The sequence below is a fragment of the Chrysochloris asiatica genome, unplaced genomic scaffold, assembly GCF_000296735.1.
Source record: "Chrysochloris asiatica unplaced genomic scaffold, ChrAsi1.0 scaffold00256, whole genome shotgun sequence".
NCBI classification, from domain to species: Eukaryota; Metazoa; Chordata; class Mammalia; order Afrosoricida; family Chrysochloridae; genus Chrysochloris; species Chrysochloris asiatica.
In genome coordinates this window covers 3,832,941-3,857,559 of record NW_006408774.1, presented here as the reverse complement: position 1 = coordinate 3,857,559, position 24,619 = coordinate 3,832,941, and the positions used below count along the sequence as shown (strand labels likewise).

The window sequence follows — 24,619 nt, the reverse complement described above, 5'->3', positions numbered from 1 at the left end:
GACATGGGGAGACGGAGCGGCTGGAGACTTTGGACCTGGAGAGGGACAGGGGCGGTGTGCGGATGACAGGTGGGCAGGCTTGCGGGGTGTACCCTTTGGTTGGTCGATGATGCATGGAGGGGATTGTAACCATGGCAAGGAAACAATGTGTGATGGGATCAATGTGAAGCTGATGTCCTCCCATGTGAACTATCACATAATTCACAAAAAGCATTTAAACAAAAAAAGGTGTTTGAAATGAAGACAAAAAAAGAAGTCTCTTGTCACTACCTTTCCGAAACCACCTTGTGAGCTCCTTGAATTGCAGAAGCCCCCCAGAGACTTCTCCCTTTGGATCCAACAACTGCACTGCTTGTTTTTACAAACCCGGACAACCTCATAAGGCCCCAGAGACAACAGAGAATTTTAGCTTACACAAAGAAACAGGAGAGAATGGTTTAAACAAATGACCAAGATGTAGAGCCAGAAGATGTTTCTGAGAAAGAAAAGGCAATAGAACTAACTGAAAAAGAATTCAAAGAATGATAACCAGATACCTTCAGAGGATCAATAGAAAGATCAAGGAAAGCAAGGACACAATAAAAGCTTTAGAAGAATTCAAGAAAATGCTATAAGAACAAACAATACAAAACCTGCAATTAGAAATCCAGAAGATCTCAGAAATGGACAATGCATTGAAAGGGCAAAGGAGTAGATGTGAAGCAATGGAAGCCCTAATTAGTGAGCGTGAAGAGAAATTTCTCAATACTAGTATACTAGAAAAATAATAAGGAAAAAATAACTGAAAAAATCCGAAGAAAGCCATAGAGTTATATGAGACACCATGAAGAGGAACAGTTGTGGGCGATCAGAATTCCAGAACAGGAAGAGACAAGCACAGAGAAAACTTTGGTGATGTTAGGGAAGTTTTCCATTGAAATATGGTGGCTTAGGTCAGGTACTCTTTACTCCTCAAGGTGACATCTTTGCTTTTTAACACTTTTTAAAAAATGTTTTATTGTGAATCTTTTTAACACTTCTAAGAGGTTATTTACAACAGATGTGCCCAGTGCAATACATTGTTTAATTTCCTGAGTGCTGCTTCCATGGGCACTGATTGTGGATCCAAGTAAAATGAAATTCTTGACAATTTAAAAAAAAAAAAAAAAATTTTTTTTTTTTTTCAGCATATTTTCCCTAATGCAATGTTATTTGATTTCTTGAGCACTTCTTCCGTGTGCATTGATTGTGGATCCAATTAAAAGGATATTGACAACTTCAAAAAAAAATTTTTTTTACTCACATGGGACATTAATGATATTGTCTGATGATTTCCATATTCCAATGGGTCACCTCTCTTCCAATCAGTCGGCCAGGTAGTTTTCTTCCAAATTTCTTGGCAGAGATGAGTGAGTGCCTCCTGTGCTGTGTCACTTTGTTGAAAGATTTCAATTTGTATTCCTTCAATTCCCAGAGCCTTGTTCTTTGCCAATGCCTTCAGTGCACCTTGGCCTTCTTCCTTCAGCATCATTGGCCTTTGATCATAGGCTACCTCTTGAAATGTTTGAACGAACCATTTATTTTTGGTATAGTGACTCTATGTTCCTTACATCTTCCTTTGGAGTTTTTCTGCATCATTCAATATTTTGCCAATAGAATCTTTCAGTATTGCAAATTGAGGCTTGGATTTTTTTATTCCGTTTTCTCAGCTTGAGGAATGCTGAGCGTATTATTCCCTTTTGGTTTTTAAGCTCCAGGTCTTTGTACATTTCTTTATAATATTTGATTTAGTTTTCTTGAGCTGCCTTTTGAAGTTTTATATTCAGCTCTTTTACCTCCTCATGTCTTCCTTTTGCTTTAGTATCTCTATATTGGAGAGCAAGTTTCAGAGTCTCTTCTGACATCCATTTAGGTCATTTCCTTCTTTCTTGTGCTCATAATGACCATTTGCTGTCTTCTTGTATGATGATCTTGACGTTTTCCCACAATTCTGGTCTTCCTTCTTTAGTGTCTAATGCATCAAATCTGTTCTTCAGATGATCTCGAAATTCAGGTAGTATATAGTTATGGTCATATTTTGTGTAGACATTGGTAATTTAAGGAGTCCTGGTGTGATGCTGTTGGATAAGCACTGGCTTGCTAACCGCAAGGTTGGTGGTTGAAATTCACCAGCTCTTCTGAAACCTTATATAGTCTCTGAATCGGAATTGATTCAATAGCTCTGAACAGCAGCAGTAGTGATCATTTACAGAGTTCTGGGGTGGCATTGTAGGACTGCTAATGGTGGTTCAGGTCCACCAGATGCTCCTGAGAAATGCTACACAGGGTCACCATGAGTTAGAACTGGCCCTTAACAACAACAGCATGAGAATTTAAAGGAGCCCTGGTGTGCAGCAGCTAAAGCTCTTGTCTGCTAACCCTAAAGGTGAGTGTTTAAACCCGGCAGCCTCGCCATCAGGGAAGGGTGTGTCAGTCTGATGTATGCCTTGGGAACCCACTGGGGCACTTTGATTCTGACCTGTAGGGTTGCTTTGAGTTGGGATCAACTGGTAATGAGTTTGTTGTTGTTGTTTTCTGTTTGTGATCATTTGACATTTCTCATATGTGGGCCCAGAAGTCTTGGTGATATAGTGGCACTTGACTTCTAACCAGTAGATTGGCAGATGGAACCCACCAGCCTCTTCCTGGGAGAAAAGGTCTGACAGCGTGTTCCCAGAAAGATTACAGCCTCGGGAACCTGTATGGGCCAGTTCTGTTCTGTGCTGTAGCGGTGCTATGCGTTGGAATCGACTCGACAGCACATAACAAGAACATATCCAGGCCACATGCAATATGTTTCTTGAATGAATGCATTTATACACTGTTCCATGGAAGAAAGATGAGGCTTTCTGCTCCCGTAAGACTTATAACCTCAGAAACCCTGTGCAGCGTCGCTATGAGTTGGAACCAACTCCATGGCATACCACCACCACTACAAGTATGGGAGTCCTTATGTAGTGCTTTAGGATAATGTGCTGGATTGCAAGGTCAGTTTGAACCATGTAATCGATGGTTCACACCCACCAGCCGCTCCTCAGAAACCGCTATGGGTTAAAACCGACTCAATAGTACTTAACTACAACTAGTATTAGTATTACTATTTCCGTACTTGGCCAATCAGAGTAATTGAAAACTGCCATATGTGAGGGGGCTTCAGAAAGTCTGTGGAAATGTTCCATTATCATTCAATCCCATTTTTCCATGAAGTTTCTGTACCCCCCTCATATATAACACTTTTGCAGTGTCATCTAGCATTTTGCATTCCACTGAACATAAGTCCCACCAAAAAACAAGCCCGCTGCCATTGGGTTGAATCCAGTGCGTAGCGACCCTGTATAGGCTTTCTGAGATAAATCTTTATAGGAGCAGACAGAGTCATCCTTCTCATAAGGTACGGCTATTGGGATTGAACCACCAACCTTATAGTTAACGGTTCAATGCTTAATCCACAGTGCCACCAGGACATTACCATAGCAGCTTATTTTCTTTTCTTTGGTTTTCAATATTGATTAATTATGCTTATAATTTTTACAGTTTTGTTGTGATACATATGAAACATGCTTACAGTTTGAACTCTGTCCTTACGCATGTGTGATTCTTGCTCAGTTTATATCCAGTAATGCCCAGGGGAAGTGAGTTTGAGATGCTTGGTGAGGTACAGTTACCCTGGTAAAATGAAGGAGCAAAGCAAAGCATGCCTGCCATTTTTTTCCTGATAGACCCCTTCCTTGTTTTTATTCTCATTTATCTTTGACAGCTTTACTGCCTTTTAAAAGACCATTTAAAAAGCAGTTGGTTAAAAAAAAAAAAGCAGTAAAAATTTCTCTTCTTGGAGGGAGGAAAACAATGGCATTTTTGTTAATAACATACCCTAGAATTTTAAAAAACTTGGTTCAATTCTTTTTATTTTCTTCAACAAAGTATTCAGGTGACATGCATGTTGAAACAAAAATGGCTTTATAAATGAAGCTATAATTAAACCCATAAAGCTCATATGCCTTCCTCTGAATTGCAGCTTGTGCTCGCGACACCAAGCTAAGACTTGTTGTGTCTGCTTTAATTGTAATTATAACATGCAACTCAAAAGCATCACTCTTACTACATTTAGTTTTCTTGTTCCTTCAAAGCAAATTGTGGCTGTATTTTGTTAAGAATATTTGCCATTTAAAAAGGAGTTGTTAAGTGCTGTGGAGTTGGTTCCAACTCATAGTGACCCTGTATAAGTTTTCTGAGACTTAAATGTTTTGGTGAGCAGAAAGCCTCATCTTTCTCCCATGCAGTAGTGGCTGGTGGGCTCAAACCTTGGACCTTGTGGGTTGTTTGCAGTCCAGTGTTTATTGTTAAAAAGATACCGTGCTTCCAATTTGATCATTGTTGTTGTTGTTGTTAAGTGCCGTCGAGTCGGTTCTGACCCATAGCGACCCTGAACAGGGTTTCCGAAGCTGTAAATCTTTACAGGAGCAGATAGCCTCATCTTTCTCCGACAGGAACTGCTGGTAGTTTCGAACTGCTGACCTTGTGGTTCGCAGCCCGATTCGTAACCACTACGCTACCAGAGCTCCTTCCAATTTGATCATAGCATTGCTATATTTAGGTTGCTTTGTGTGATAGTCAGAATTAGAAAGTATGTCATCACAGTACTTTAACAATAAAGCTTTTATCTTTTAAATTCTTTATTATAACACCTCATTTGTATTTTTCTTGAAAATTGCTGCCCCATTAATACAGCCAAGTGTTCCTTTAACAGCTGCTTTCTACAGTAGCTGCTGAGAGAAGGTTTCTGATGAAGGCAGTGCTCTGGTGCTGCTGTGCTATCCAGTCGGTTCCAACTCCAGTGACTAAGGAGAGGTGGAGCTGCCCCGTGCCCTTTCCTAGGTCGTCATGTTTATAGGAGCAGATCGCCAGGTCTTTTCTCTCATGGAGTAGCTGGTGGGTTTGAACAGCCCTCCTTTTAGTTCACAGCCAAGCACTTAATGACTGTTCCACCAGGGACCCTTGGTGAATGTATACCAGCTTCCAAAGTATTCGGGTTATGTTGTCCTTGTTAGCATGAAAACAGTGTCACCAGGAGTGCTGGTCTCAGGTGAGGACACCTGTAGTTTAACGAGATCTCCCTGACCTGTTGTGTGAGGTGTGGACATCAAAGAGCAATCAGAAGATAGGCCCTTATGACAGGAGTCAGGACGCATGAACGGAGAATGTTGGGAGCCTTGTGGGTCATTCCCCATGCCTCAGAGACAACTTGAAGTGAACTGCCCTCTGACGTAAAGCTGTATAACCTGTTTGGTGCCTTTTTCAAATGATGCTTCTTAGGTTGCCAAGTAAGTCTTGTTGGTTTTATTTTTCCTCTGCTGTCTTTGTAAGAGGAAGTCATTTCTTTGTTCACGAGTGTCTCTCCCATTGATGACGGGCCATCTGGGCCATAATCGTTTCACCTGATGGTCCTTCTCCATGTACCATCCCCATGTTGCCTCGGCTCCATGTTTCTCCCTTTTCACGTCTTGTAAGCTGGATGAAGTTGACTCCAGGCACTGGGTTTTGTTTCTAGAAATACAATGGGAACATCTTTGCATTTGCTCTTAGAGCCTTGGAAGTGAAAGTTTTGTTCCTCTTTTTCCTTTTTTCTTTCAGAAGCGGAAGTTTCCGAACCCTCCACGAGCATAAGCCACCTTCCTCCAGAAGTGATGCTGTCTATCTTCAGTTACCTCAACCCTCAGGAATTGTGTCGCTGCAGCCAAGTAAGCTCCAAGTGGGCTCAGCTGGCAAAAACGGGATCGCTGTGGAAACATCTTTACCCCGTTCACTGGGCCAGAGGTGGGTACAGGGGACTTGAGTTCCTTTGTAAATACGGTCCTGTTTCTGTCAGTGAGCATTCATAGATAGGCATTAACAGGGAAGACCAGAGAGGGAAACTCTGAGAGGCTGACCTGTAAGTAGATTTCATAGACAGTATGTTCTTGGGTTATGTTTTTAAAAAGTATTGAACAATATTGAGTATTCATGGGTGAACTGCACATTGTCTGAAATCTCCTTTAAAATAATTAGGAAAAAATAGTTGGTGGGGAGGGAATGAGAAAAAAAAACTAAAATAGTCATAATTGTACGTGAGTACTTTGGGGGTACAATCATGAGAATTCTTTCTACTTTTGACTGTGATGGAGTTTTGTGTAGCAAAAAGTTAAATATAAAGTAAATAGCCTGTAGGGGCGACTTTAAAAGTTGACTATTTGAGTATTTAAGTACTAGAAAATGAATTATTTCTGTGAAGTTAAACTTGGATCATGGTTCTGACTCCCGTTTGGTGGTGCTTCAGAATGATTGTGAGTCCAGCTGTGGCATTCCCTTTGTCGCTGTTATTCCTGGGACTGCTGAGGTTCTGGCAGTGAGCTGCTTTGGGCTTGTGAGCACTGACGTTTTCTTTTCATGAGTGTACAGTGCAGTCATGGGATAAATGTAGCAATGTGACATGCCTTCAAGTAATTGCTGTAGGGGAGTATTCACCTCTGAATCCGTATCACATTTTTGGATAGTTTTCTACTTGTGACTTTGGCATGAAAATATGTATTTCTCACATAATTATACATTTTTTTTAGTGAGTCTGATTTTTTTTTTTTTTAACATTTAAAGCATTTAAAAATTAAGGTGCAGTTGAATGTTCTATAGGTTTTGACTGAAACCATTGGAGTATTTGGTTGGTTATGTGCCATGGAGTCGGTTCTGACTCATAGCGACCCTGTCCAAGGTTTCTGAAGCTATAAATCTTTATGGGAGCAGAAAGCCTCATCTTTCTCCCATGGAACGGCTGGTAGTTTCGAACTGCTGACCTTGTGGTTCGCAGCCCAATTCGTAACCACTATGCTACCAGAGCTCCTTATTAGGTCAATGTATAAACTATATACAAGATTCAAATAACTAAAGTTGTGGTTTTTATGTGGAATTATTTATCCTGTTAGCTGTTGTTGTAGTTGTTAGTGCCGACAAGTCGGTTCCATTTCATAGCAACCCTATATAGGGTTGCCAAGGAGCAGCTGGTGGATTTGAACTCTGCCGACTTTGTGGTTCTTTGCTTATCCTACAGTGCCACGCCTGTAACTCCCCTGTTAGTTATGTTGTTGTTAAGTGCTGTCAAGTCTGTTCCCACCCATAGCGACCCTGTATAGGGTTTCCAAAGAGTGGCTCGTGAGCTTGTTGAAACTAGTTTGTAGTCCAGCGCATCAACCCACAGCACCACACCAGAACTCCCTGTTAGTTACAGGATACTATAGGATAATAAAATACTGGATGAAAAGCCAAATAAGGAAAATATGAACTACCAAATACTTATTCTGTTCAGTTTTGTTTGTTTTGGAATCCTGGTATGGCTCTGTAGGATAAGCTCTTGACTGCTAACCGCAAGGTTGACAGTTCAAACCCAGCTGCTCCTCGGAAACCCTATACACAGTCACTATTAGTCAGAACCGACTCATTGGCACATAACAATAACAACATGTTTTGTTTTAAAGAACCAGTACTTAATTAGATGCTGTTTGATGAAAGTAAATATAATAATGCAGTGCTAGACTTTCATGAAGTGAATCAAATTTTAAATATACAGTTGACCCTTGAAATAATGCAGTGGTTGGGGGTGCCCCTGAACAGTCGAAAATCCCAAAAACACAGCTACTAATTCCCTACAGTTAAAGAAGCCTTCCCAGTGAACATAAATAGTTGAGTAACACATATTTTGTGTGTACTATATATTATATAAGGAGCTTTGGTAGCGTAGTGGTTACTAATCGGGCTGCGAACCTCAAGGTCAGCAGTTCAAAACTACCAGCTTTTCCGTGGGAGAAAGATGAGGCTTTCTGTTCCTGTAAAGATTACAGCCTTGGAAACCCTGTACAGGGTCGCTATGAGTCGGAACCGACTCCACGGCACATAACCACCACCACCATATATTATTATATGGGAGTCCTGGTGTGGCGCTGTGGGTTAATGTGCCAGACTGCAAAGCCATTTGAACTGCAAGGTCGGCGGTTTAAGCTCACCAGCTGCTCCTTGGAAACCCTATACAGGGTCACTATGGGTCGGAATCGACTTGACGGCACTTAACAACAATAACATATATTATATGAACCCTGGTGTGGTGCTGTAGGATAAACACTGGACTGTTAACCACAAGGTCGATGGTTCAAACCCACCAGCTGCTCTTGGAAATCATACAGAGTTGCTGGGAGTTAGAATTGCCTTGGTAGCACACAGCAACAATGTATTCTGTGGAGTTGAGTGGTACAATAGGATCAGCACTGAACTACTAACCATAGGTCAGCGGTTCAAACCCAGAACTTTAGAAACCCTATACAGCTGCTCCTCACTGTGAGTCAGAACTGACTTAACAGCAACAGCGCTGTATTATATTCTGTACCCACGTAAAAGCTGCATTTTCATTATGAGATAAAAGGGTGTTTCCCCAAAAGTGCAAGGTGTCCACGTCTGCTGGTATAGCTGCAGCATAGGTTTCACAGGTGGCCTTTTCCAATGATTTTTACACTGGATGTCTAGATCTGGAAATGGCAGGCAACCGCCGCTGTAGACCTGTCTGTGGTAGATAGCAGGCAGTTCAGCTTTATCCTGCTGTCCCGTCGTGACTTTTCTCTGCTTCTTGAGCGCACTTCCAACATCACCGTGGCACTTCATGTGGGTCTTGTGGTGGTATTCACCGTTTACGGTGCTACACTGACATCATGAAAAGTACTCAAGAGCTACAAGAGCTCGCTTTTTACTGCGATCCACAATTCCTGGCGAGGTGATAGTTGTTTTCAGTGGTTCTCATCTGGGATTGATTTTACTTCCGAGGAGATACTTGGAAATGTTGGAGATATTTGTGGTTGGCACACTGCGGGGTTGAGGCGGGTAGGGAGGGGTGCTGTCATCTTGTGAGCAGAGGTCAAGGTTGTCGCTGAACACCCTCCACACAAAGATTTACGTGGTAGGAAACATCAGCAATAGCAAGGCTGAGAAACTCCGATCTAGGTATAATGTTGAGAGTCCCTAAGTGAATTCTTCGTTGTCTGTCACTCTGTGATGATGTAATTGAATTGCAGTGCATTTTCCAGGATCTCTTTGTAGTATAGCTTTACCTTCACTCTTCTCCTCCCCCTACTTCAGTACTGCTGACTGGTGGGCTCTGGAGCGGGAGTCCTGATGCCAGGGCTGATTAGCTGTCGGATAGTGAGAATACTGCCACACAGTAGCAGAAGGCGGCAGGCTGTTAACCAGTGCCATTGCTTGTAATACTCTCGATGTACTTATTTAGTTTCACAAGAATTGGGATTATAACCATGAAACTGATATCTGTAAAAGAGAAAATTAGAAAGCTGTTTGACTAGAGAATAGATACATAGTAGATGCATATCATGTAATGTTTTTTCACTTATTATTTTTGGCATGACTTTAATGAGAATGATTTACTTTAGAAAAAATGGGCTGTTACTGAATTAATGAATATCACATTCATCGTTCCTTTCAGTCTGTTTTTGTCTTTTAAGTGTAATTTTTTTTAAACACCATTGAATGTCTCTAGAAAGAGCTGGCCCAGTGCCTAGGGCTCACTAAGCCTCAGATAGTTTCCTGGTGTAGTGATTTAAAAAGAGGCGTTTCGCTGCGGGTCACGCTAGCCAGCCTAATTTGTTGGTTTTATTTGTGTGCTCACTGAGTAGGTGACTGGTACAGTGGTCCTGCAGGTGAAGTGGACACCGAACCCGACGAGGAGTGGGTGAAGCACAGAAAGGATGAAAGCCGTGCTTTTCAGGAGTGGGATGAAGATGCCGACATCGATGAGTCAGGTACGCCATGCCTGGGGTGGAAGTTACTAAACGGCCTTTTAATAATGGCTGCTACATTTCTTAAGCAGGCACGCAGATTATTAGTATTGGTGATGTGGTTTATTTTGTGTTTTTGGGAGATGCTGGTGTTTTTAAACCTATGACTTAAAAAATGTGCGGGAATCACATGCAAATTGACAATGAAACACGCTTAGGGTTTACATGAAAATCTGTAAAATCATAAAATCAGGCCTGATGCCTGTTTGCCTTCCACAAGTAATGCACTCCCATAGCGATGCTGTACAGTTGGCTGAATGCCGTCACTGCTCAGCAATTCAGCATCCTATTTTGAATTCCTGTGTCCTGAAGGAGGAAGCGTGAAGTCATTGAATCTATTTATTCATCTGTAAACAGACCACTTGACTCACAGGCTGTTTTAGAGTAATATATAGAATTACTATATATTATACAGTTACTATATGTATATATAAGGAGCTCTGTTAGCATAGTGGTTACGAATCAGGCTGCGAACCGCAAGGTCAGCAGTTCGAAACTACCAGCTGTTCCACGGGAGAAAGATGAGGCTTTCTGCTCCCGTAAAGATTTACAGCCTCGGAAACCCTGTGCAGGGTCGCTGTGAGTCGGAACCAACTCCACGGCACTTAACAACAACAACAACAACATATAGAATAATATATAGTTCAGAAGTAATATATGGAGAAGATTCTTTAGAAATATAAAGGGATTATAAAATACAGTGTTGTTGTTAAGTGCCGTAGAATCGATTCCGATCCATAGTGACCCTGTATAGGGTTTTCAAGGAGCAGCTAATGAGCTTGAACCACCGACCTTGCAATTCAAAAGACTTTGCAGTCTGACGCATTAGCCCACAGTGCTGCACCAGGACTCCTAATATAGTGTTGTTGTTGTTAAGTGCTACTGAGTCATGTCCGACCCATAGTGACCATGTGTAGGGTTTCCGAGGAGCAGCTGGTGAACTCCAGCTGCAGACTTTGCAGTTCACACGGCTTTGCAGTCTGCTGCATTAGCCCACAGCGCCGCACCAGGACTCCGGGACTCGTGTAGCCATTCATTAATCAGTGTTGAGTGTGAGAGAATCAAGGATGATGAAGACTGTTCTTGCTCTTAGGGAACTCATAGTCAAGCTGGGAAGAATTTAGAATACATACTAATTTAATTAATTCGTAGTGGTGATGGTGGTGAGGGTTGATGATTTCGTTCTAACTGATAGCAAACCTATGGTAGAGTTGAGTTGCTAATCTCAAGGTCAGTGGTTCGAAACTACCAGCTGTTCTGCAGGAGAAAGATGAGGCTTTCTGCTCCCATAAAGGCTTACAGCCTCGGAAACCCTGTTCAGGGTCATGGTGCATCGGAACCGACTCCACAGCACATAACCACCATGACCATGTACAACAGAAGGTAGCACTGCCCAGTCACGCACTGTCCTCCGATTTAGGACTGTGTTTGAGTCTTGTTGTAGCCACTGTGTAAGTCCATCTGTGGAGGGTCTTCCTCTGTTTTTCTGACCCTCTACTCTGCCAAGTGTGTTGTCCTTTTCCAGATCCCCTCCTGGTAACATGCTCAGGGCATCATTCTGACGGTGTTTTTTCTCAATACAGCTGTGTTCCTTCTGGCAGGCCATGCTGTTACCCATATTCTTCACCAGCACTGTAATTCAAATGCATCGGTCCTGTGGTCTGTTGGACTTAACTGTCCAGGTTTTGCATAGGAGGCAATGAGAAATGCTGAACTAGAAGAGCAGGGACCAGAAGGAGGAAGGCATACATTCTGTTTAAGATAGTATTCTAGATAATAATAATAAAAAATGAGCAGATGAGGCCTTGCTATTTGATAAAACAAACTGTAGAGAATTATTATTTCTAAAACTGCCCAATTTATTAAAAAGTTGATACGGCACAAAAACGAAACATTTGGAAAGTAAAGATTACATTTGCAAAGTAAATATAAAGATTATTTCTGGAGCTGCAATGAAGATGACGTATTTTGGCATAGCTTTGGAAGTGATATATCAAGAAGGCTATTCCGGGTGGATTTAATGTGTTAGATCATATTCGTCAGATAGTTTTTGAAAGCTTACATTGTGTCAGACATTGCTCCAGGCATAAGGGATATGACGATGAACAAAGCAGACAACAATCCCTGGTCTTTTAGAGCTTAACATTTGAAGAGGGGAAGCAGACAATTTGGTTTGTTGTTTGTAAGTGCCATCTGGTAGATTTCGACTGTTAGGGACCCCGTAAATAGGGTTTCTAAGGAGTGGCTGGTAGATTTGAATTGCTAGCCTTTTGTTTGGCCAGCAGTCTAGTGTTTATCCTACAGCCCCCCAAGCCGACAACAGACTCATATATCCAATGTTAGATGATGACAGGTCCTGTGAGGCAAGATAAAGGTGAGAAGGGTGCAGGAGAGAGAAGACAGGAGTTGCAGTTGTAATCTGAATCATCAGTGAAGGCTCCCTAAGATCATGAAATGTAAGCAAAGACCTGAAGGAGATGAGGTCTTTGCTCAGATGTGACCCTGGTGGTGGTAGCTGTGTGCCGTGGAGTCGGTTCTAACTCATAGAAACCCTCTATAAGGTTTCCGAGGCTATGAATTGTTATGGGAGCAGAAACCCTCACCTGCTCCCGCAGAACGGCTGGCAGTTACGAGCTGCCGACCTTGAGGTTAGCAGCCCGACTCATAGCCACTCATATGTACACCAAACAATTCCTATTCAGCTAGAGAGGGCCACAGGTAGAGAAGATTGGTGTGGGCTATTAGTGGCGGTGGGCGTGGTCATGGTCGCTGTGGATCCACTTTTGGCTCCCGGCAGCCCGGGTGTGCAGAACAGAACTTCTCCACAGGGTTTTCAAGGCTGAGACTTGTCTTCAGAGGCTGCTCTGGGGTAGAGTTGAACTGCCAACCTCACAATTAGTCATTGACCTCCTATACACAGATATGTCTAAGGTAATGAGAAGCTTCAGGTAGTATCCATAAACACAGAACCATTAATTTTGTAATGGTTCCTTCCACTTACATCCCTTTTGGCATTTATGTTGTTTTGTTTTAAAGGAGATTTCGTTAGTTTACTCTGTTAAAGAATTTAACGTATTTCATATTTAGAGATGTTTCACATCAGGTCTTCAGGTAAACGTTGCAGCAAGCAATAAGATCCTGAGGAGGGTGGTGAAGGTAGTTGGTTCTTGGCATTGTAAGCAGTGTGGTGGTCAGGGTTTTTTGGTTTATGGTTTTATAGCTTTATTGTATTTTGCTTTAAATATCCATGCTCTGCAGAAGTAATACTAAGTAAAAAGTAAAAGTCACGATCCTTTTTAGCTTCTTAAAAATTCTTGGCTTGATTCATTATGATTAATCTTATTTAGTTAAATTTTAAATATTTTCTAGCTCTGCACCCTTTTTAGTTATATGAGATTACTGCCGGAATGTTTTGGTTATGGGTCATTTTCCTTTTGATATTCTATATTCTGTTGAAGAACTTCTACCTGTTATTTTAATATTCGAAGCAGTTTTTCTCCAAAATAAATAAATAAAACTGTTTTCATTGCCTGAAAATGAAGTTTATCTTTCCCACCTCTACTTAATTCATTTTGACAAATATGTTTACAGTAGAGACTTTCCTTAGTCATCCTGTGGAACTGGAGCCCTGGTGTGGCGCTCACTGTAGAGTGATGCGGGACTGCTGGCTCCCCTCTGTGGAAACCCTGGGCAGGGTCGCTATGAGCCGCAGTTGACTCTGTGGCACTTAACAACAATATCAACAACACTTACTTTGAATTAAATACTGAAAACAAAAAAAGTAAAATGTTTCCCTTATCTACACCTTAATCCTTTTCTAAAACTCTTTTGTCTCTTTCAGTTGATGTCAGACTTGTTAACTATTAAGCCCTACATTTATCTTGCTTCATCTACATAAGGAAGTTTAAGGTGGTAGCAAACGTCATTTCATATGGAATGCTTTGGTGGTTCCTTGAAGAACCCTGCTAATGATAATTAGCATATCTAGTTCTGAGACTTTTGAATTCCTTTTACAGAGGAGTGTGCTGAGGAATCGATTGCTATCAGCATTGCACAGATGGAAAAACGTTTACTCCACGGCTTAATTCATAATGTTCTACCATATGTTGGCCCTTCTGTAAAAACCTTAGTATTAGCATACAGCTCCGCAGTGTCCAGCAAAATGGTATGTATGACCTTGCACTGGTGTGGGTTTTAAGAAAAAGTCACAATGATAGAATTTGCGTTTGCTTATGCCCAAGTTTAATTACGGGGAAAAAAGTTCTTGGCAGCTGTTAATTGAGTGCCTTCCCATGGGTGGGCGTGCACAGCCAAATTCCATATATATTTCATTTCCATTCTCGAGCCGTCGCTGCACTGTTGACGTCACTGTCTGTGTGCTATCGATGAGGTTCAAGATGCTCTTGCAGATGTTTTACAGATGTTCATAATGTGTCAGGCTTGGTAAGATGGGCAAATGAGAGAAGTTCCCTGTCTGATAAAAGTGTATCCTGGGCCTCTGTCCCTCTTAAGGTATCCCTCAGAAATGTCAGTGTCTAGGCCCAACCCCACAATGACTTACTCTGATTCTTGGGAATTCGAATATGGATTTTTACATGCATGTTCCAGGTGATTTTCGCATGTGCAAAGGTTTGCGAATCACCGGGTGATCTCACTGGCTAATCATTACCATCTGGGACCTACCGAGGAGTCTTTGCAGGTCTTCATGGTGACTTTTCCCTTCTAGGTCAGGCGGATTTTAGAGCTTTGTCCTCACCTGGAGCATCTGGACCTCACCCAGACTGACATCTCAGACTCTGCATTTGACAGGTTAGTTCTTTCTGACCATGAAAATGTGACTTTTATGGATCCAAATGCTTTGGAAAGAAAATAGAATTGTCTGGTGTCTTAAGTACTTGCTTGCAGTTTGATCCAACTGTTCTTTTCTTACTTACCATATCTTAGTTGTGTATGATTGTAACTTGGTAAACCCAAACAAACCCACTGCCATCAAGTTGGTTCCAACTCATGGTGACCCTGGTGAGGGTTTGTGAGGCTGTCAGTCTTTATAGAAGCAGAAAATCTCACCTTTCTCTTGAGGAGTGGCTGGTGGGATCGAACTTCTGGCCTTTCAGTTAGTGGTCCAGTGCTTACTCTGCTATGCCATCAGGGCTCATTTGTAACTTGATTTGTTGTTAAGTGCCATCGAATTGGTTCTGACTCATAGTTGACCCTGTATAAGGTTTCCAAGGAGTGGCTGGTAAGTTTGAACGCCGACCTTGCCGTTCAGTGCTTTATTCCGCAGCGCCACACCAGGACTCTGTTGTAACTTGATGGTACCCTCTAATTGTTTTACTGTTGTCCATAGGCACCGACTGATCTCAAATATCTGTGATATTCTACCAGTATAGGCACTGGAGTGTTAACTGCAAGGTTGGCAATTCAGTCCCACCAGCCCCTCTGAGAAACCCTAAACAGGGTCACTGTCAGTTTGAAACAGCTTGACAACACACAACACCAAACAAATGTGTTATCCTGTCCTGTAGCTAAGCCTTTACATTTTGTAAGCAACTGCAAGGGTAAAGTTTTAAGAAGCTCACGTTCATTTGGGCTTTAATGCCGTTTGTCAAAGCTCTCTCGTATTTCCTGACAAATGTTCTGAAATTGGACCACTGTCTTCAAGCTACACTCTTGTCAGATTATATTTCCTTGGATGTTATTGATTTCGCCTTCTCCTAACTACCTCCCCCCGCCCCCTTTCAGCATCTGTCAGTTCCTCCCTGATGCTCTTCTCTGGCTGAAGCGAGGGCTCCGTCAGTTACTTCCCACAGCTGGTTTCTTCTGGCTCTTCTGTTGTCCGCTTTCGTGTGTGGGCAGCTTCTTCTCCACTGGTTGGTTACGTGTCAGGAGAATACATTTAGTTAAAGCTCTCCCGTCAGACCCTTCTGTTAGCATAGCAATACTGGTAGTTCCTTATTACTTTTATGGTCTTTTCATATGCTAGCACTTAAAACAGTGACTGACAATAGTCATTCAGTCCATATTTGAGTGGTCACATTAGATTGAGAATTTTCCTTCTCATTAACATTTCCATTGAAATAATATAGTGCCTTTGAAGTGTTTCACAAGATCACTGATGTCCTTGTTCCTTGTACTTGCAGTTGGTGTTGGCTGGGTTGCTGCCAGAGTCTTCGGCATCTTGATCTGTCTGGATGTGAGAAAATCACCGATGTGGCTCTAGAGAAGATCTCCAGAGCTCTGGGGATCCTGACATCACATCAGAGTGGCCTTTTGACAACGTCTAAAAGCAAAATGACTTCGACTTCGTGGAAGAATAAAGACATTACCGTGCAGTCCACCAAGCCGTATGCGTGTTTGCACGAGTTAGCGAATAAAGGCGAAGAAGAAGCAATTGATAATGAGCACCCCTGGACTAAGTCGGTTTCTCCTGAAACTTTCCGTTCTCCATACGTGTGGATGCTAGACGCCGAAGATTTGGCCGACATTGAAGATGCTGTGGAGTGGAGACACAGAAACGTTGAAAGTCTTTGTGTTGTGGAAACAGCCTCCGGCTTCAGCTGTCCCACTGCTGGGTGTTACGGTGAGGACATGGTTGGACTAAGGACGAGTGGATGCTGGCAGCAGCACTGTGCTTCTCCCGCCTTTTCCTACTGTGGCCATTCCTTCTGTTGCACAGGAGCAGCCCTGAGAACTCTGTCCACACTCCCAGAGTCCTCTGCGCTATGCAGAAAGGCATCAAGGACTAGATGGCCAGTGGGGCAAGACTTCATTTTCTCTGGGAGTGAGAAATCCGAGCAAGAGACTGGCCGCGTACTTCTGTTTCTCAGTCTGTCTGGATGTTATCAGATAACAGACCATGGTCTCAGGTAGGTAATCACTTGCAGTGTATCAGGAAATGGGTGTGTTCGCGTTTTCGGGTGGAATCTAAAATCTCAGATTCTGAGTTACTCCTTTCCGTTGATTTCTGTAACCAGAAGGAGAACAGTCTAACTTGTGATGCCAGAATGCCATTCAAGTCCTTTGTGGAAAGTGGACGGAGAACATACGTTTGAATGTTTAATAAATACTTAGCAGGTGTCTGTATCCCCTTTTGTAAGGTGCATTAGTGGATGAAGAGGTGACTAAGACAAAACTGTAACCCTCTTTTTCAGGAACTTATAACAGAGAAGACAATCAGTGCATTGTATTCTGTTGATGTGCTTTCTTTCTGTGAGTCCTTTAAGGGAGGGACTATGATGGTGCTGCAGGTGGTAGACCAATGGAGGAATGAAATGATCAGGGAAGACTGAATGAGGAGATGGCATTGAATTGAACTTGGTGAATGACAAGGGTTGTGGTGGTGACACTGAGGGAGGAGGCCTTTCTAAGCAGTGGGGCTGCCCTGAGCATGCATTCAAGCACAGGGCGAGTGTTCCAAGGAGACTTGGTTTCCCAGTGTGGTTGTAATGACGGATGTATAATGGGGAGCCATATTTTCTAACTACTGATCCTTCTTTGTTTCCAACCTTTGTATTCCAGTCACCAGTAAGTATAAATACATCTTGATTGCATGTTTGATCAGTTTCATCTTCACTGGCTTTACAGGTTGATGCGTAAATTTGAATGATAGTGGTATTAACTGGTCTTCCATGTAGGCACATGGCTATTGCCCTATCTCAGACAGTATTGTGCATCATGACAGATATTGAAATGTTCCTCTTCCATTTGTCATTCCTGGCATAGTAAACCATGTAATTTTCAGATTCAAAATAGCCAATACTAGACCATTTCAGCTCAGTAATAATGCCTAGGATATTAATGTTTATGCATTCCATTTCATTTTTGACAATTTCCAATTTTTCTAGATTCATACTTTGTACATTACATGCTCCGATTATTAATGGATATTTAAGTTATTTCTCTTCATTTTGAGTTGTGCGCCATCTGCAAATGTAGGTCCTGAAGGCTTTTACTCCCTTCACGTCGTCATGGTTAACTGTACTTTGAGGAGGCAACTTTTCCGCAGTAGTATTTTTGAGTGCCTTCTAACCTGAGGGGCTCATCTTCCGGCATTCTATCTGACAATATTCTGGTGCTCTTCATTATGTTTCAGTGTTCAGTATTGTGGTGCTGACAGTGTTCTACTGCTATTCATAAGGTTTTCAGTGACTAAATGTTTGGAAGGAGTCCATCTCTCCTTCCTTGTCTGCCTTTGTCTGGAAGCTCCGCTGAAACATGACCCTGCTGATATTTTAAATTCTCTTGGCATAGCTTCCAGAATCACAGCAACGCAGAAGCCACCACCGTACAACAAACTGACAGACCAGTGGTTACGCATAGTGACATTGTATAGGTTTTCTGAGGGGCAGCTGGTGGTGGGTTTCAACTGCTGACCTTGTGCTGATCCTACAGCACCACACCAGGAGGCCAGTATTCCACTACTGTTAATAAGCTTTTCAAAGGCTAGCCATTCAGAAGTGGTCTCTCTCCTTCCTCATCTGTAAGCACCACTGACACCTGTCCACCATGGGTGACCCTGCTGGTTTCAACTCATAGCTACTGTATAACAACAATGGAATACCCAATATGTTAGAAAAAACTCACCTCGCAAAAAGCATCACGCTTCCTAACTTTATAAAATGATTCTTGGTATGAGATTATTACAAAAACCTCACGGAAGTTGTTTACAGTACCCAAAGGGTGTTCCCCTGATAGGACGCTCATGACTTCTCTTCACCTGGTGTGCATTATTCCATTCATTTCCTGTTGATTCAGAGCCACACTGCAAGTGCAAAAGCCAAAGATACCCAGATTCAATTTCATGATTCCCTTTACAGTGTTTAAATATATATCCCTGATATTTGGTTTTAGTTGTTTTTAACTTAAACTTGGTTTTCAGTTTTAAAAAGTTTGTAAGTTAAGACCTCATAATTGCCAAATCGGGCTGCAAACCGCAAGGTCAGCAGTTCGTAATTACCAGCTGCTCCGCTGGAGAAAGATGAGGCTTTCTGTTCCCGTAAAGATTACAGCCTCAGAAACCCTGTTCAGGGTCGCTATGGGTCGGAACCGACTCGATGGCACTTAACAACAACAACAATTACCAATGTACTTGATCAGCATGCTGTTGTGGCTCTGTTCAGTTGTCTTTTCTACTTGCCCAGTTTATGAAGTGTTTGATCAGAGAATGAGCACACACACACACACACACACAGAGCTCTTAGAAGTATTTCAGAGTGGCAGTGATTTCTGATCATGTGGGAATTTTCCTGTCTTTCAGCTTTGTCAGGATGTTTTTAAATAACCCAGAAATCGTTAAAATTCTGTATGTTTAATCATTGATTTGGAGTCCAGGGTGGTGCTGTGGGTTAATGCTCTGGACTGCAAAGTCGGTTTGACCCACAATGTTGGTGGTTCAGGCTCACTAGCTGCTCCAAGGAAACCCTATACAGGGTTGCTATGGGTGGGACGCAACTTGATGGCACTTACCAACAGCAACACCAATCATTGATTAAAAACAACAAAACGAAATCCTGAAATAACTCCTTGACATGGAGTGGATTCCTAGTGATCATGACCTTATACAACTCTGAAGGACAGAGGAGGACTGCCCCACACTGTTTCTAAGGGCTACGTCTTACTCCTTCAGAGCAGCTTGTGGGTTTAGACTGCCGACCTTTTAGTTAGCCGCCGAGCACTTTGAAGGGGGATTAAAAGTTTGAATGAGTATGACTAAGAGCTGCCTTCCACTTACGTGTGTTCAGTGAAAAAGACTGTGGAAACTTCATGTGTGAGATTTGGAAAGCACTGAAGGGGGATGTTTATCTAAAATCAGAATTATAAGACTTTATTTGAATACCAAAGAGTTTTCTTCCCCACTGTCCTCCAGCAGAGAGAGTTAATTAAGTGAAATCTAAAGAAAAGCATGTAAGTGATTTTTAATTGTTGCTTCAATGTCTGATTTATGGCACTTACTATAGCGTAGTGGTTACGAATCGGACTGTGAACCTCAGGGTCAGCAGTTCGAAACTACCAGCTTTTCCGCAGCAGAAAGATGAGACTTTCTGCTCCTGTAAAGATTTACAGCCTCGGAAACCCTGTACAGGGTCACTGTGAGTCGGAACCGATTCCACAGCACATTACAACAACAACAACTATATAAACTTCAGATGCTGTTAACCGTTTAGAAATAACTAAATGGAGGATTTCTTCTTCTTAGGGTTTTTCAAGAGTACTGGTGAGGATTTTACAGATCGGATGTCCTTGCAAAAGCACTATTTGATTTGGTTTGAATTCAATGCAGAATTCATTTTGAGAGGCTACATCTGTCTTATCTTATATTGTTGGGATTGGCCCACTTAAACATCCTGCTGAGTACAGGGTCTTTCCTTATAATGTCTTTATCTTGAAGAAATCTGTTTAAATCATTCATCTATTTCTTGAGTATCTACTCTATGACGTATTCCCACTGACCGTTGTAGTTGAAGGGAATCCAGCATGAATTAAATGTTTCCCTGCATTCATGGATATTGTCTAGTGGTAGAAATAAACAACAGATATATACTATCCAACAGAATATGCTGAAAAACCTAAAGAAGGCTTTTGATGTTATTGTGAGGTGCAATCAAATCGGTTTCCCCTCATAGTGACCCTGTGCCCAGCAGAACAAACAGGGCCTGGTCCTGCGCCATCCTCACAGTTGTGATAGCTCAGCTACTGTGTCAGTCCGTCTCGTTGGGGAGCTCTTTGTTCAATGACCCTCCACTTTCCCAAGCCTGGATCCTTCTCTAGGAACTGGTCCCTCCTGATCACGTGTCCGAAGTATGAGCAAGAAGCCTCTCCATCCTGGCTTCTAAGGGGTCTTGTGGCTGTACTGCTGCCAAGACACATCTGTTTGTTCTTCTGGCAGCTCATGGTAATTTCAGTATTCTTCAACAACATAATTCAAACGCATCAATTCTTCTAAGGCCTTCTTTTTCTTTTATTCACTGTCCCAGCATTTACATGCATATGAGACGATTGAAAATACTATGGCTTCAGTCAGGCTCACCTTAGTGACCAAACCGACATCTGTGCTCATGAACACTTTAAAGAGGTTTTTTTGCAGTAGAAGGCTACTTCGTATTTGAAAGAAACAGCCTTCTCTCCCTGTGCGGAAGAAAGAATAGAGCTTAAATTGAAGATGCTTGGAATCAATTAAGCCAGTATGCTAGTGGACCACGTGAATACCAGTCCAGGATCTTGAAGACTAGAACTAAATGGTACCAGGCTGCCACTACCAGTCGCTCTGAAAGGGTCCTGGAAAGAGTGGGAGAAAATGTAGAACAAAACGCCAAATCTTAAAAAGATCAGTTGAAAGTAGTAGTGGAGTTTGACTGTGGTGTGTCTCCGTGGTTTCCTTTTGGGGTCTATCCTGTTTGGAGCTCATTCAGCATCTTGTATGCCTATCTTCTCGGCTTTCCTCATATGACGGAAGTTTTAGTCCAACAGCTCCTAAACTCTTTTTTTTTCTGTGCTCTTTGTCTCTTTATGTTCTGGAATTCTGATAATCCTAAGTTACTGCGTTTGGTCTCTCACATGAATCTTAGGGTTTCTGTGGAGTTTTTCTTTCTTTTTTCTGACTGTCTTAGAGTTTACTAGTACTGAGAGATTTATCCTCAGGTTCACTAATTTGGGTTTCCATTGATTCAAATCTACTCCTTTGCCCTTTCAATGTATTGTTGTTGTTGTTGTTATGTGCTGTGGAGTCGGTTCCGACTCATAGTGACCCCATACAAGGTTTCCAAGGCTGTAAATCTTTATGGGAGCAGAAAGCCTCATCTTTCTCCCACAGAACAGCTGGTAGTTTCGAACTGCTGACCCTGAGGTTAGCAGCCTGATTCGTGACCACTACACTACCAGAGTTGGTGGTGTTAGGTGCCATCGAGTCGGTACCGACTCATAGTGACCTTATGCACAGCAGAACAAAACACTGCCCTGCCCGATCCTGGGCCACCCTCTATCCGAGTAGTCCATTCTTTATTAGTATGTATTGACTTTCTATTAGATATAATTTATTTTTCTTCTGCTTGAGGAACTTTCTTTAACTTTGTGTGTTTATTTGCATTACAGGTAGACCCCAGCTTAGAACAGTGTTCTGTTCCGGTTTCTCTGTTGTAAAAGTTTTTTTTTCCCTAGTTGGGGAAATCACAAAGTATATTTGAGGACTAGTCTTTTCATAGTACATACCAAAAAACCCAAGCCAGCCCGGCTGTAGTTGAGTCAGTTCCCACAGTGATCCTATAGGACAGAGTGGAACTGCCCCGTAGGGCTTCCAAAGCTATAATCTTTAGGGGAAGCAGACAACCACATCGTTCTCCCACATAGAAGCTGGTGGATTCGAACTACCAACCTTTCAGTTAGCAGCAAAGTGCTTATACACTGAGCCACCAAGACCCCTTCAAAGTGAATGTTGTTGCTGTTGCTGTTAGGTGCCATTGCATCTGTTCCGGCTCATAACAATGCCACATACAACAGAACGAAACACTGCCCAGTCCTGTGCCATCCATCCTCACAACTGTTGCTGTGTTTGAGCCAATCCATCTCATTGAGGGACTTGCTCTTTTTTACTGAACCCTCTACTTTACCAAGCATGATGTTCTTCTCCGGGGACAGGTCCTTCCTGATCACATGTCCAGAGTCTCACCGTCCTCACCTCTAAGGAGCATTCCAGCTGGATTTCTTCCAAAACAGATTTGTTTGTTCTTCTGGCAGGCCATGGTGCTTTCAGTATTCCTTGCCAATACCATAGTCAATATTCTTTGCTAACATCATAATTCAATGGTATCAATACTTTTCCAGTCTTCCTTATTCATTGTCCAGCTTTCATTATTGAAAATACCATGACTTGGGTCAGGTAATCCTCAAAGTGAAATCCATTTAAAAAAGATTGGTGTAAATTTTTTGTGATGTAAGTCAAATACCTCTTTTTTCATTGTTACCTTTTATTATCAGTATGCGTCTTTATAAATCCAAATCTTGAACACCTTGCGAGTGAATATCTGAGAATGATAACATCAGCAACTTACATGTTGCAGTATTGTATGTTGTGCATATTACTTAAAATGACAGGTAACGCTAAAAAGAGAGAGAGAAAGAGGTTGTAAGTTTGGGTCTTAGTAATTCAAATACTACCTGTTGTCGGTTAGTTATTTCAGATTTTGTATCTTGGGGGGTTGGGGAACGACTGAAAAACAATAACAGCTATTTCACCCCCATTTTAAAAAATGATTTTCCTGTGTATAGAAGTTTGTTGTTGTTAGGTACTGTCAAGTCGGTTCCAACTCATAGCGACCTTATACAGCACGCACAACAGAATGAAATACTGTCTGGTCCTGAGCCGTCCTCACAATCACTGTTACGTTTGAGCTCATTGCTGCTATCACTGTGCCTATCCATCTTGTTGGGGATCTTCCTCTTTTTCACTGACCGTCCACTTTACCTAGCATGATGCCCTTGGCTAGGGACTGGTCCCTCCTGGTAATACATCCAAGGTATTAGAGAGAAAGTCTTGCCCTCCTGGTTTCTAAGGAGCATTCTGCTGTACTTCTTCCAGTTTGTGTTGGTTTGTTCTAGCAGTTCATGCTACGTTTAATATTGTCCAGCACCATAACATCAGTTCTTCTACAGTCTTCCTAATTCATTGTCCAGCTTTCATATGGCTTTAAAACATTTCTTTGGAGCTCTTTTTTATTGCCGCTTGGCTCACATAGTTTCTGATGAGAAATCTGTAGTAATTCAGTCCAGTTTCTATCCCACAGCGCCACTCCAGGACCCATGGGACAGAGTAGAGCTGCTCTGTAGGGGTTTTCTTGGCTGCAATCTTGATGGAAACACACTGCCAGGTGTTTCTTACACCGTGCCACTGGATGAGTTTGAACTTCCAAGGTTTAGATTAGTAGTTGAATGCAAACGTCTGTGCCACTCTGGCCACTCACTGTAATTACCAGTAAGCTTTTCATCGTTATTTCCAATCTCAGTTCATCGCTTGTATACTTTTCACTTAAGTATGAGAGTAAGTAAAAAAGTGTTGTTACTAGTATTCCAGTTTCTACATGCACAGGTTTATATCGAACATAACATATTTAAACATGTCTGTGCAATGAGTGGATGACTGTAGACAAGTTCTTTCGATAATACACTTGTCTAAGATTCATGAAGTTGTCTTTCAAAAGGTGCAATCAAAACAGTGACTTCCAAGGGGAATTGCTGGGCCAGTTAAATTTAAGGCAGAGAAGTCAGCTCAGAAGGTTACGGTGACTGTGCTTTGAAATTCCTAAGGGGTCATCTTGATAGATTTTTTTTTTATTGTGAATTATATGATAGTTCACATGGGAGAACTTTAGTTTTACATTCATTCCATCGTATATCATCTCATTGCCATGGTTCCAATCCCCGGCATGCAACATCAACCATCCAAAGGGTATATCCCAGAAACTCCCCCACACTTCCCCCTCCCCCCAGTTTTCGGCCCTCTCTGGGTCCAAAGTCCCCTGTCGCTGCATCACTCCACGTCATCATCTCTGTCTCCATCTCAGGCATCTCTGTTTCTCTGGGTAGGGTCCCACTCTCAGCTCTTCTCTGTTGATGGTCCCAGAGGTCTCTGCTCCTATCCTGGAGAATTAATCACTCCCTTCCTTGTTATAAAACTTCTACCTTTGCATTTCCAACCGTCATAGTCCGTCCTGATAAGCATTATTCACTACAGTATCACGAGTTACCCATCT

At 42.2% G+C, this 24,619-nt stretch overlaps 1 protein-coding gene across 3 annotated transcripts in view; it reads left to right on the top strand.

Annotated features, from left to right (window-relative positions):
- The window catches only part of FBXL5 (F-box and leucine-rich repeat protein 5), a 65,061-nt gene that overhangs the window by 24,682 nt on the left and 15,760 nt on the right, over positions 1-24,619 (top strand). For 2 of the 3 annotated variants that reach the window (XM_006873812.1, XM_006873810.1), the window contains exons 5-9: positions 5,650-5,832; positions 9,717-9,842; positions 13,895-14,043; positions 14,605-14,687; positions 16,019-16,744. In XM_006873812.1, coding sequence (XP_006873874.1) covers positions 5,650-5,832; positions 9,717-9,842; positions 13,895-14,043; positions 14,605-14,687; positions 16,019-16,744 — 1,267 coding nt within the window. The remainder of the gene's footprint in view (positions 1-5,649; positions 5,833-9,716; positions 9,843-13,894; positions 14,044-14,604; positions 14,688-16,018; positions 16,745-24,619) is intronic. The other variant, XM_006873811.1, reaches the window with a different exon arrangement.